General features: G+C 41.0%; 2 protein-coding genes across 4 annotated transcripts in view; both read left to right on the top strand.

Annotated features, from left to right (window-relative positions):
* Positions 1 to 3,731, top strand: part of LOC138626138 (cytoplasmic protein NCK2-like) — a 34,753-nt gene extending 31,022 nt beyond the window's left edge. For both annotated transcript variants that reach the window (XM_069707590.1, XM_069707591.1), the window contains 2 exons: positions 886 to 1,661; positions 2,918 to 3,731. In XM_069707590.1, the coding sequence (XP_069563691.1) occupies positions 886 to 1,661; positions 2,918 to 3,112 (971 nt within the window). In that variant the 3' untranslated portion in view covers positions 3,113 to 3,731. The remainder of the gene's footprint in view (positions 1 to 885; positions 1,662 to 2,917) is intronic.
* A 6,671-nt stretch (positions 3,732 to 10,402) lies between these two features.
* On the top strand, positions 10,403 to 12,242 carry otos2 (otospiralin 2). Of its 2 annotated transcripts, none has more exons than XM_069707577.1 (3): positions 10,403 to 10,516; positions 10,819 to 10,893; positions 11,016 to 12,242. In XM_069707577.1, exons 2-3 carry the CDS (start codon positions 10,830 to 10,832, stop codon positions 11,234 to 11,236), a joined length of 285 nt encoding a protein of 94 aa, XP_069563678.1. In that variant the 5' UTR covers positions 10,403 to 10,516; positions 10,819 to 10,829; the 3' UTR covers positions 11,237 to 12,242. The 2 variants fall into 2 exon arrangements, with proteins under 2 accessions (XP_069563678.1, XP_069563677.1); XM_069707576.1 differs by having other exon boundaries at positions 10,479 to 10,516; positions 10,797 to 10,893.
* Positions 12,243 to 13,622: the final 1,380 nt, after the last annotated feature.

The raw sequence follows: 13,622 nt of genomic DNA, 5'->3' as shown, positions 1-13,622 counted from the left end.
CTAAAGTAGTTTTGGAGCTTCTGATGCTTCTCCGGGTCCATTGAGTGCAACTTGCATCCTCAATTAGTTTCCTGCTGACCTTAACTGCCTCCTCTCCCCGAGGAGGCTTTCTACAACCTACTTCCAGTCATCGCAGCCTCCCACCGCTGCTCTGATACCAGCATTCATTAGTGTTTGGATTGTTGTTTCAATCTTTAAAGCATCTTTAATCAATATTTCTATATTAACAATGGGTCAAAAAACTTCCTGTGTAAAAGGAGGTTGTTTGTTGGTACGAACCTACTGAACTAAACACTACACTTTGCGTTTTACCTCGATTTTACAGTGTTTAGTGTCTTTGAGCTCATTTTGATTTTTTTTTCTGGCCAACAGGTTAATAGTTCTGGTTCAGTCTTACGTTTTTCATCAGGAGTTAACAGACGGCGACCTACAAGGAATGGATTGTGATTTTCAAATTATTGCAAAGTCCTTAAAAAATAACCAAAATTGACCTTGTTTTTACCGATGCCAGTAGGTGGCAGTAGTGCACCTAAAAGCTGTTTGCCCACGGTTATTAAACGTGGAAAGAAGGAGAAAAATAACACATTACTACGAGGTGCCTATAAAAACGTGTGTCACTGAGGTTAGATGCTGCGGTACGCAGCCTTTAAATAGTGGTCGAATAGTTCTGAGAATATCGAGCAGTATTTTTGCTTGAAATTCCCGTCACTTGCACAGCACCAGACAGGAAGACAGGGAATATTGTACTTATAATCATGTTTCCAAATGAATACTTACATTGCTCTTTGTCTGCTTGCATGTTTGCCATGAAATGACACGAGGAAAAACCAATCTGGTTCTCCATCTGTGTCACCGTTGAATTCTGTTTTCTGTTCATGCGTGCAGGTTTGGGAAAAACGAAGAGGAAGACGAGTGCCCGTGATGCGTCCCCAACGCCGAGCTCAGACACGGAGTACCCCTCCAACGGCAGCGGGGGCGGAGGTGGGGGGGGAGGCGCCGCGGAGAGAATCTACGACCTCAACATCCCCGCTGTGGTTAAGTTTGCCTACGCGGCAGAGAGGGAGGATGAGGTGAGCCTGGTCAAGGGCTCCCAAGTGATCGTGATGGAGAAGTGCAGTGACGGCTGGTGGCGGGGCAGCCAGGCGGGGCGCGTGGGCTGGTTTCCCTCCAATTACGTCCAGGAGGAGCTCGGAGGGGCCGACGACAGAGGGGAGGGGGATTCCTCACGGGGCTACCACGGAGGCTCTCAAGGGACTTTGTTGGCCAACGGGCGTGCAGGCGGCCGGGCTGAAGTTCTGCACCTGGTTCAAACCCTCTACCCCTTCAGCTCTGTGACGGAGGAGGAGCTAAACTTTGAGAAGGGAGAGGTCATGGAGGTGGTGGAGAAGCCGGAGAACGACCCAGAGTGGTGGAGGTGTAAGAACTCTCTTGGCATTGTGGGCCTGGTACCTAAAAACTATGTGATGGTGCTGGACGAGCGGCCCGTCCCGCCCCCCGACACGTCGAGCTCCCCACAGAACCGCTTCGTGGCACCGGCACGCTCGGGGAGGTTCGCCGGGAGGGACTGGTACTACGGCAACATCACCCGACACCAGGCCGAGGCCATACTCAACGAGAAGGGAGAGGAGGGCGACTTCCTCATACGAGACAGCGAGTCATCGGTGAGTCAGCGGGGTGAAGTCACGACAGAGGGAGGGGGGGGTGCAGAGGCAGAGAGAAACGAGGGAAAAAGAGGAAACTTAAGAAAGAACCGTTTAGAAATAATACATGTGATTTACTTCCTGCGTGGAATATTCTGGACCCGTATTTATCAAACTTAATTTAGAAATAGAGGTGAATGGGGTTAAAAAAAAGTTTTTGCTATGAGTGAAGATTTGAGACCCATTTATCCATCGACTCACTCACCCTGAAGTGTAGGAGTGACCTTTAGGAGCAGCCAATAAATAGTCACATGCTCATTCATGCGTGTGCGCGCAGCAGAAATAGAGTGAGACACGAGGATCTAACTGCTACATGAATCACTACCCTCCAAAGTCCTTCCAAGGGCTGATTATCACGAGCCATTCATTTCCGAATGATGTTCTTGATTAATCCAATAAATGTTTTGCCTTTAGAAGCAATGCGATGTCTTGTATTTTTAAAACGAGTTCAAATATTTCAAACAAAGGAAAGCAGCTCATTGGTGAAGGTAGAGCTTTTAACAAATTGAATCGGGTCCAATCCTGAAATTTTCTAAGCGATGCAACTCTGCAAATGATTATGATTACTTATTGGTCGGTGTAAAATATTTAGTATCTCCTGTAGCAATTAACATGAAAGAAACAAGAAACCCATCGATACCTTGTGATGCAATAACTAATAATATATATATATTCCCTTAGATGACCCAGAAGGTGCTAACTTCTGTCACTGGCCGTCTGGGCTCTAATTTTAACCAAAGTAAGATGGGAGGAATTTATTCCTGTAGGTCAAAATAAGTTTGATAAACAGCTTTTCTTCCTAAAAAAAAAAATCCCCTTCAGACACGTTTGAAGATATGTAAAGATATTTTTACTTTGAAAAATGATTCGTGACAGATTTTAGGCTCAGAGAAACTTTCCACTTTGAGAACCTCTTTGCATGTAAAACTCTTCGCATGCATCATTCTGCAGAGTCGAGGCCAAACATCCCAGAGAAGTAACGAGGATCAAGACACATTTTTGAGTGACAGTTTGGAGTAGAAGTTAAAATGCTGCTTCTTCCTCTCACATAAGACCAAAATTCCCCATGTTGCAGTTTGAGAAAAGGGGGTCTTGAATGAGAATGTGCTGCCACCTGCTGGAGGAACTCAGCCTGCCTTTAATTGAACTGTATGCGCTTTTGTGTCACTCTCTTTTTATTACTAACTGTAACAGCTGTCTCCCTCTTTGTTTTCCAGCCCAGTGATTTCTCGGTGTCTCTGAAGGCGGCGGGGAAGAATAAGCACTTTAAAGTGCAGCTGTCAGAAGGAGTGTACTGTATCGGCCAGCGCAGGTTTAACTCCATGGATGAACTCGTGGAGCATTACAAGAAAGCCCCCATCTTCACCAGCGAACATGGAGAGAAGCTGTACCTGGTCAAAGCACTGCTGTGATTCCCACATCCTCCCCACCTACACTGGATCTCAGACACAAGACGCACTCTCTCGGACACTAAACACGCAGAATACTAATGCCACTCCCTAACCGTCTTAACTCGAGCCTTAGCTCTGGACCCTCTCGCATCCGGATCCTCAGTCACACCTCCAAGTTCTAGCTGTCTTCCTCCATCGGTGACCAGCTGGAACTTCTTCTAGCTCGTCGAGCCGGTGAACCCGAGCCTGCCAGCACTGTGCAGCAAATAGCCACATCATGTACATCCCCTCATGTAGAACACGGTGCATAAAAAGCCTCTCCATGTCGGATGTGCTAACGTGCAGTGACCATATCTGCTGCTAACGGAAACGCCGGAGGCCTCGTTGGGGGTTGAGCTCTCCTTCTGATGTCATACATAATGTCCATTTACGAGCACGCACATTGTGAGTTACACCATTGCTCTTAATCCACACAAGAGAAGAGACATTTAACAGTTCGAAGAGGACTTGGACCTCCGTGGGACCTAACTCTGGTGTTGTTCTGTCAAATTGCTGGCCATTGTTTTAGTTTTTTTGTTCCTTAATTTTAGTTTTTTTTTTTTTTTTTTAAGAAATGCTTATTACTGAGTTAACTCTTTTTTTTTTTGAGCTAATTTAAATTCCTCTCTGCAGGTTCGAATTGTTGCTTTTTCATTCAGTGACTTCACAAAGTGACCAGAATCACTCTCTTGCCTTTGTCTCCTGATTTTCACCATTCCTCTACCTGATTTTTCTCACCATTTAAACTTGTTTTTTTTTTCAAACACTTTTTTCAGATTGCTCTTTATTTCTGTCTTCACAGCTATTTTTAGCGATGCATTCTTAAAATCTGGATACAACACTTCCTGTAATATTTCTAAAAGGCAGTGGGGGGGGGCGGGGCGGGACCATTAATGCAATAGGGGAGACCTCCGATTTCCTGTAGAGTTTGAATGTTTATCCGTGTAACCAAATGTGCCACCCTGTACCCATTACTACTGGCGCCAGGTCTGCACTGCACTCACCACACTTGGCATTCATCCATCGGTCTACGCTCATGCTTTATATCGCGTCACATTGAACATGTTACCGTTCTGTTCTCCGGTATGGAGCTCCATGAAGATACTGACCGGAGAATAATAATAAAACCTTTTTTTTTTTTTTTTCTCGAGTAACGACACTCGATGTGCTCCTGCGAATGAACGCAGTTCCGAAACGTACTTCCTCTCATGTCGTATCTGTCAAAGATGATTAACTCTCTGAATATTGTGATTGCAAAGAATTTTGCAGGAATTGTACACAAAAATCTACAATTATTGATTTACTGAGATTCCGATAAAACTGACAAGGAAGGGGTGGATTAAAGGTCTGCATTTATTGATCACAAATCCTTTCAAAGTTTAACAAATCATTTCTGGAACCGGTCCAAAATCTGATGAACTTCTCCCACAAATAGCATTTGCCCTGTCAATCATAGCTTAGCAACCGTTGCTAAGTGTGACAGGTCTGTCATATTGTCCATTTAAAGCTAGCTAAAAAAAAAAAAAAATTTGAAGGAAATGTTTATTTCCCCCCCAAAACCTTAAACAAAAACCTTGAGCAAACGTAAAAAGAACGGTCTGTTGATCTGCACGTACATGATTGTTAGCCATTGTTAGCATGCCCAGCTAACTAGTTTGTAGCTCCGGCCGTCTGCGAGTGAAACCAAGAAAAATGTGTTTTTGAAATGACTAACTATTTAGAGTTTTCATTGTACTCAGCACATGTGCTGAATGAAAGAATGAAATGTCTGACTCACAAGAACGGTAACGACATGGGGCGAGGCTTAGTTTTAAACGGGTCATCTTTCAACATCAAGAAACCAAATACATTGTCGACTGGCTTATAATTAAAAATCTAGTCCTACCAAACATTTTCCCGTTTATTTTTTTTGTTTGTTTGCTATGTGCATTTGTTTACCAACGGAAGTGTTGATCATGGGGTCCTCAGCTTTTATATGATATATCTGAATGTTATTGAGCATTGTTATTTAATTCGTGTCTCCACTGTATGTATATATTCAAAATAAGAGGTGCATATATGAATCATAAAGATCCAACTATGGTACTGTATCACCGACAACGTGATGAGGATTGAAATACTTTTGTTCAATAAATTTTTTTTTGAAGAATACAAAAATGTGTGTTGCAATGTGAGTCGTTAATATCCCGTTGGTCATTTGGAAGACTTTATACCTCGGCCAATGAAATTTTGATCTTTTAATTGTTGTTCATGACCTTACTGATTTTCACGAGACATTAGTCGATCGTCTAACAGGTTACAAGTCGGACCAACATGCCACCATTTAAAAAAAAAAAAAAAAAAAAAAATAGCTTTAAAGGCCGGCAAATTTACTTCATGCGAATGAGGGTGAAATTTGCTTTCCGGCTGTACAGTGTTTTGCCTAAAATCCTGGGGCCGTATTCACTCTGCTTACTCCAAATGTTAATCTTCCCAACCAAATTGTAAGAAAATTCTTTGAAATTCAAAGAATTTTCCCTTAAAACTAAGACCAGCTCCTGTTAAAGAGGAAAGTTACAAGAACTCCTCAGGTGAAAAACTGTCAGGAGCAGGGAGGAGCAATTTCAGGAGGCTTAAGAATTTCTTAAGCATTGAAGAAAAAGTGTGTCTGAAAATTGTTGTCCAAACTCAAATGGATGTTGCTGACAAGAAGCTATGAATTCTAAAACATACAACTATGTTTATGTTTACATAATTACCACAATTTCAAGATTGACACCCTGGAGTAATGCCACCAATTTAGTCTTTTACATAAATGCGAAATAGGTCACACTTTACCCTTCTTCTTAGTGTTGAATAATGGAAAGAAAAGAATAATATTATAAATAATCATTTTATTCTGTTAGATATGTTATGGGCATAAACGCATTTTGTAAGGTCACAGATACTTTTAACCACTGATCACTTCATAAGTAAATGTCTGTGCCAAATTTTAAGAAGTTCCCTCGAGGCATTCCTGAGATCACATCCACAAGAATTGGACTGGCAGACATGAGGTCTTGTTGACTTTGACTTCTGTCCCTTTTTCACAAAAATCTGAGGCAGAAAAAAAGCGTCTCCACGTCCACATGCATTAGGGTGCAGTTCCTTTCATTTCCACTGGATGTCCCTATCCCTTCTGTGCCCATTATCACAAAGAGTGCGTTATTTTTTTTTTTAGATCAACTAATCACATCTTTTAAAAAGGACGTGTCGTACGTAGAAGCAGGTTCAACATACCAAAAAAGTCTTTGTCCTTTCTTTGCTCTGAGAAGTTTCCTAAATCACTCCTAAACTTGGACTCCTTGCTAGAGATTCTTTAGCCTGAGTTAGGAGCTTCTTGGGATACTTGCGAACACAGCCCCTGAAAAATAAATTGCGCAATAGCTTGTAATGTTTTGAAGTTAAAAGTAGGTCATAAATGATCATCCACATCAGCGACAGTCATCGCCGAAGGCATGATGTTTTAGAGTTGTCGGTCCATCTGTCGCATTCTGGTTTGCGTGAAATTTCAGGAAGACCTTGAAGAAATTTCTTCCAATCTGAATATTTATTCACTTTGAGGTAAAGATGAACTGATAACATTTTGGTGGCAAAAAGTTACCATGACTTCACAAAATTAAAGACATTATTTGATTAGGCCAACTGCACTGTGACATCATAATGTTCTGCCGATTATTCAACACAATACAATGAAGGTGAGATTGGGAAAGTATTTTACATTTGGGCGGCTATTGAATTGATGACACTAATCTGGGGTGTCCATCTTGAAACTGTGGTGACTGTATAGATCTTTTGTGCTGTCGGGTTGAAGATGTGTGTGAAAGCATCCTTATTTTAGAATTTGTAGCTTATTTGCACCATCCATATTTGAAGCATTGTCTACTGTCAGGCAGCTTTAGTGGCTAAACATGTCAACAAATAAGGACTCCTTCAAAGTCCTCACTGCTATATTGTAGATATGGTATATAATACTAATGTCTATATGTTGGAACAGGCTGTGAACAGCACCATTACTGGTTGGTAGAGGCGTACAACCACAAGATAAATCTAGTTCTAAAACTACAGTGGCAGGTATGAAAGTAGCTAGTAGGTCCAAATAGGCATTTAGAAAGAGGTGTCCACCTGGAACAATAATACAGGACAGCAATGTTGTTATGGTGATAAAAATGTATTCAAACACCCAGAAGAAGAAGATTTTACAGCTTGCAAAGCGTCACAGAAATGGTCCGCGGTACCTTTAACTTCCACATGATGGCAGTATTAGGCTTCCTGCATTGTCACGTAACATCTGTTCATATTTTAAATATCCACATTTTGACTGTGGGATTATGTGCTTATGTGCATGGTTTGTATAGAAACAAATAAAAAATAATAATAAAAAGTAAAGAAAATGTTGCCAATTCAGCGTGCCAGATGTCCTCAAGAGCAGATATTTCTTCTTTTTTTTTCATATTTTGGAAGACATGCTTTAGTATGACTTTTTTCACATTTTGGATGACGTGCTATTGTATGACTTTTTTCACATTTTGGACGACATGACTTTTTGGAAAACATGCTATAGTATGACTTTTTTCACATTTTGGACGACATGCTATAGTATGACTTTGCATTGTCGTCCAAAATTTGAAATAAAAGTCATACTATAGTATTTCCTCAAAAGCAGAAGAGAAAGTGAGAGCATCACAGGTACAGTGGTATAGTGGTTAGAACTGATGCCGCTCAGGCAGAAGGTCATTGGTTCCATTGCCACTTGAGCCATGCATGTCACGTCCAAAAATGCTTACGTTGTCTAAAGTATAATATAACTCATACAATAGCGTGTAGTTTAAAACTGGAAACAAAATTAAACTCCAGTTTAAGATATTTAAGTTTTTCCTATTTCGGACAACATGCTATAGTATGAAATTTATTTCACATTTCGGACGACATGCTTTAGTATGACTTTGCATTGTCGTTCAAAATTTGAAATAAAAGTCATACTATAGGATGTCCTCAAAAGCACAGAAGAAAGTCACTGCATTACAGGCACAGTGGTCAGTGCTGGTGCCTCTCAGTCAAAAGGTCATTGGTTCAATTCTCACTGGAGCCAAGCACATCAGGTCCAAAAAATGTCAACCATGGACGACATGCCATAATGACTTCTTTTTTTTCCTATTTCGGACAACATGCTATAGTATGAAGATGACCAAAATAATACCTCACAAACAATGAGGAATATCTTACATTTTAAGACAAGTCATCTGAGTCTTCAGGTAGATGACACATGAGGATCTGGAAACCACCTGCAGACACCAAGAGGATGCCATGTCGGAGGTGTTCATCACTCTAAGCCATGGATGATGTGGCTTAGACAACAATTGTTAACAATTGTTATTGTTCACAAAAAAAGAAGCCTCTTCCACTGGTTTGGTGGAGCTCAGCTACGTGGGTAAATGTTTCTGAACAGGAGTATCTCTTAGACACTTTCCTTTTTTCAAAGTAGCTCTTAGAGGGAAAAAAAACAGTTGGAGTCCCCCCGCTGTAAGGACTTCATTAGCTCAGTTTAAAAAAAAAAAAAAAAAACTATGAGAAATAATTTTGAAGCCAATTTTTTTTTTTTTAAATAAATCTTATTTATGAACAACACAAACTACAGAATTTAAGATACTTAAGAAAGACCAAATGCCTATGGCCATAGATATCGATTGTTCACATGGATTAGGCACAACGGCAGCACTGTTTATCTTCTTTCATTAACTGAACATGGGCGAGTCCTATTGATGTAATAACTCACCAAGGTACCAGGCTACCTGGTGCTCATTCCTATGCAGATGACACCACTATTCATTTCACTCTCTCCCATTGCTTCACAACTTGTATTTATAACATCCAGGCTCTCTAGAGCCATTTATATGGATGAAATTACAATTGTGTTGAGTACAAGGTCTAACAAACTATATTGCAAACTATTTTCACAGACTGTTGTAAAGGCACAGAGTACTTTATTCTTATAAATATTCATGACTTGTCTAAGATGTTGTCTTTTATGAGTAGATGAAAGTTCCTCTCTGCCATCCACGTCTGTAAAGCTGCTACAGCTACTTCGTCTCTGAAAATGTATTGGACAGAAACGCTGGTTTTACTTATTTTGATGCTTTTTCACACCTGTGGGTTTTACTTCTTTAAGGTGCTCTTTTGTGTGAGAATCATTTCTCAACTCGATGTTATTCTCAGTTATTGCTGTCTCTCTTTGCCACGACAATCTTAAAAAGAGATTTTAAATCTTTGTGGGGCTTTAGTGAGTAAATAATGGTTAACTAAAACAAACTTTATATTAATCCAAGGCTGAAAAATGTACTGTTTACTCTTGTTTGAGTTACCGATGCCAAAAAACAGTGCCAGTGTTTTAGGGAATTGCAGGGTCGATTGAAAGAATATAAGTATATATCTGAAAGATGCTTTTAAAGATTTAAGCCTTCAGCAGGAAAAAAAATGGGCTTGAAGCAAAGTTCCACAGACAGGGCAGGGAGGTCAGAAAGAATTTTAAGAGATAGTGTTGGATTTTTAATGGGACAAGACAAAACTACCCGCTTATCTTTAAAAGTTTCATAGAAAAGATCATCTTGCACCTAAAGTTCACCAGGTTTGTCCTTTGTCAAAGCTCTACTCTTCATTTAGCCAACAGCAGAGACGCACAGCATGGATTCAGTCACCCCAACTATTCCTCAGGAAGACACTAATATCCACAGAGGAGATAGATGGATGGTCAAAGTAAAAAAAGAAGCTGTCAACACACTTCATGCCCAGTGGCTGAATGCTGGTACAATCTGTCTGGGCACCAAGTGTGAAAACTGTCTGGTACATGCTTCTTTTCATTTGCTTTCGTCTGTGTTTTCACCCCTCCCACGCCCCCCCTTCTCCCCCTGCTTGTCTCACTCCTCTTCACCTTGAAGAAAAATCTCCACAAATTTCACACCAACCTCCTGATGGTAGTGACAATATGGTTATATATATAAAAGTGAAATAATGAGTGATCATTTATGGGGGAGGGCAGCTGCTGGCTCCAAATGTGACATCTAATTTTTTTTTTTCACCTTCGTCACCATTTGTGATTTACAGAAAAAGTATTTTCACAACACAAGGACACTTTACAAAAAAAAAAAAAAAAAAAAACCTGATGTTATATTCCTCGGTATGAGGCAAATAAATATGACGTAAGCTTTCTGGCATGCTTCTGAGACAGGCAGGTATAACGAGTCAAAATGTGAAAAACAAACATGTCCGCCTTCCCCTCGCCTTTAAGATGAGATGCAGTTCTGATCCTGAGATCAGTCTGAGGGGGAAGGACAAAGGACAGGACCACAAGTAGGATCGGCTGCTGATCAGGTGAGACAAGACAGAGGATGATCTTTCTCTCCTTCAGTGACACTGCAGCTGGAGCAGTTTTTAAATAACATGCTGCACTCGGTGTTCTCCAGATAATGCCGTTACTAGGATGTTCTATAAGGCCCAGAATTTTTACACACACACACACACACACACACACACACACACACACACACACACACACACACACACACACACACACACACACACACACACTTCTCACTGCTGAAAATAATGATTTTTTTTTTTTTTTTTTTTTTTTTTTTGGGGGGGGGTCAAGCCTTTTGTGTTCTGTCTTTCAGCTCCTGGAAGCATGCATGCTTTGTATGTGTCTGTGCTGCTCCTGTCACTCCTGCTGAGCTCCGTGCCTCCTACAGGTATGTCAGCCACTCAAATGTGCCATACCACATCGATGGATTTGGCATTGTGATTTACAGTAATTCTGAAATGACAGACGAGGTGTGAAATATATTCACACTTCCTTCTTCTACTGGAGCAGAGGAGAGTGAGGCAGCCGGCAAGAGGGAGGAGAGGCAGAAACGGAGCTTACCTTACTGGGGCCTGTGGTCGTCAGATTTTTTCGGATGGCTGGAGGAGCTACAAGCCCAGGCGGCCGATAATGGCATGCAGGATCTGGCTCGCACCTTTTGGGCTCACTTCCCCATCAGCAGCGAGCTGGGCTACAACAGCCCCGAGTCCGACCATCAACTTGAGGAGTGACACAGAGGAGACACAGGGTGCAGACGGAAGATTTAAAAGTCTGGGGTCACCTGTAATGTTTTCATTTTTTACAAACAATCAATTGTAATTTGGTGACTATTATATAACTCTTTTGTTTTTCTAACCTTTGTCTTCAGTTTGTATAAAAATTATAACAAAAAATTCCACCAAATATTTCTGTCTTTATGAGTGGTGCATAAAACTTGCTGTTAAAAAAAAAAAATCAATATCCACTGTAGTCAACCCTATTTTACTGCCTGGGGGCTCCACTTTTGTGAAGAACTTAAATAGATTTTGTGGATACTGTACTTGTATTTTACTTGAGTACACTGTATCTTTTCAGAGCTACTTTATACAAGACAAGGGAGAAATTGTTGGAAAACGACACATGGTGCATTAACGGGATCTGAATGCTCTGTTATGTTGTATGTGGGAGGCTTTTTGCTGCCATGGTTTGAGTTCACCTGTCCACTATGGGGGAAAGGTCACCGCAAATCAATAAAAAAAATTGTTCAAAGTGATCACCATTATCTTATCATTAAATATTTCCATCAGTGGAAGAGTTCTAGGATGCAAAAACGATGGCCTTTACAGTCACCAGAACTCAACCGGGTAGCAACCCTCTCTGACAACCAATCGGTTTGTGAACTGCCACTTTGAAGCCTCGAGTCCGACATCTCGGCTGTTGCCATCTTGGTTTATTGGAGCCAGAACCTTGATGTCACCCACTGGCTTGTGTACTACCGCTTTGAAGTCTCGAGTATGGCGTTTTAACTGTTGCCATGTTGAAACAGAAGAGACCATATTTGGACAAGATGGGGAGGAGCGAGAGGTGGATCTGACTCAGTCTTATGGGACCTAAAGGAGACTGCTGCTCCCTTTTCAATCCTGGAGTGCATGACTGTGACCTCAACCCGATGAACACCTGCAATATGTCATCTGTCTGTAGTGGCTTCAGTAGCTGCTTTGAAAATAAAAATGCCAAGTTCAAAAAAAACATTTGATAAACTCATTAAATTAATGTTTATGACTAAACCTGTGTTTTCAAACCATTCAGCTTTTGACCTCTGACAGAAAAATAGAATCTAGTTGGAGTCCTTCCCCATGTTCAGATCTACCAAACAGACACCTCTGCTCTAAACTTGTCAGATCATTTAATTTAAATAACAATTTGAAACCCATGGAAGTCAAAACAGCCAATCCCCAAAAAATCCACACAGATTACTGCAGTGCAATTTTCTTTTCTTTGTCTCTTCTTCTCTTTCTGATATTACATATCTTGCAACTCTTCAGTTGGTCTGCTTTTTACTTTGGGATTTGTCCTTTGAGAGAGGAGTTTCTGTGAGCTCTGAGGGACATCTGGCATGTCTGTGTGCTGAAGTGTCTGCCTCAGGTCACAACACAGACAATCAAGTCAAGTGTGAGAAGAGGCGGGAGGGGAGATGGACAGAACGAGGGGGAGGAACAACAAAAGGAAATTGTGGTTTGGGGCAAAGTTCAGTGTAGTTTTCTGATCTCAAAATGTTCTTATTCCTAATTTCCAGGACAGCAAACAAGCACATTGGAATATACAGTATACTGGATGAGAGGATTACTTCTCTGCTTTATCTTGGTCCAGGATTGGTGGTTATTTCACGGTTTTGTGGGCAAACGAAAAGAAAGCTTTGTACCTGAATCTGAGCCATTGTGCCACATACCTCAATGCTGTATGTTGTTTCCAGCTCAGTGTGGGGTACATCTGGATGGGCAAGATCAAAACAGATGTCAGAAGAGGGTTTAGAGGCTTTGGAATTCGTGATCCTGTCAGAAACATTATCTCTGTCTGTTTTTCATGCTTCCTTTTTATTCTCCTCTTTTGCTCCAATCTGCTCCACGGCTGAGTAAATGGGCAAATAAAAATAGCACCTGAGGGAAACATGAGTGATTAGTGTGAATGTCAGTATCTACAATGGCTTTTTAGATTTTTCAAGCTTGGATTTGGAAAATCTGCTGCTCAATCTCTAAAAACACCTGTTTCCCTGTTTGAATTTTTCTGTTTTGCATTTTCAATTAAAATACAAATGCCCAAAGATGGTTAAAATCTGAAAAGGTTCACTGTCAATAGAAGTCAGTAAATCAGGAAATTGTGTCTATAGACGTTCCTCTACCGAGAACGGAGGCTTGTGCCTTTCACTGAGCTTTACAGCCATAACTCAAGACTGTTCACTTCAATTGACTTCAGAATGTGCTTACTTTTTTATTTCTGTGCTCGGGGTAAGTATGCAGCTGAATTCAGGTTGTATGTGAAAGAGCTCACAGCTTCATGATGAAGTAGACACTCCTGGCAGAGCCTGAAAGGTGAAATGATAAAGAGTTTCTAAACATATTCAGGTTTCTTTATCTGCCT

This window comes from Brachyistius frenatus, unplaced genomic scaffold, assembly GCF_029030835.1.
Source record: "Brachyistius frenatus isolate BFR_SWC_R1_liver_20210118 unplaced genomic scaffold, ASM2903083v1 Contig_70, whole genome shotgun sequence".
NCBI lineage: Eukaryota > Metazoa > Chordata > Actinopteri > Embiotocidae > Brachyistius > Brachyistius frenatus.
The sequence above is the reverse complement of the archived record's forward strand: the minus strand, read 5'-3'. Positions and strand labels throughout refer to the sequence as shown.

What these genes read in the sequence shown, in the direction of transcription:
- otos2 (XM_069707577.1), top strand. Translation starts at nt 10,830, where the DNA reads ATGCATGCTTTGTATGTGTCTGTGCTGCTCCTGTCACTCCTGCTGAGC. An exon ending in GAGCTCCGTGCCTCCTACAG is followed by an intron (nt 10,894 to 11,015) that starts GTATGTCAGCCA and finishes CTACTGGAGCAG; the next exon opens with AGGAGAGTGAGGCAGCCGGC.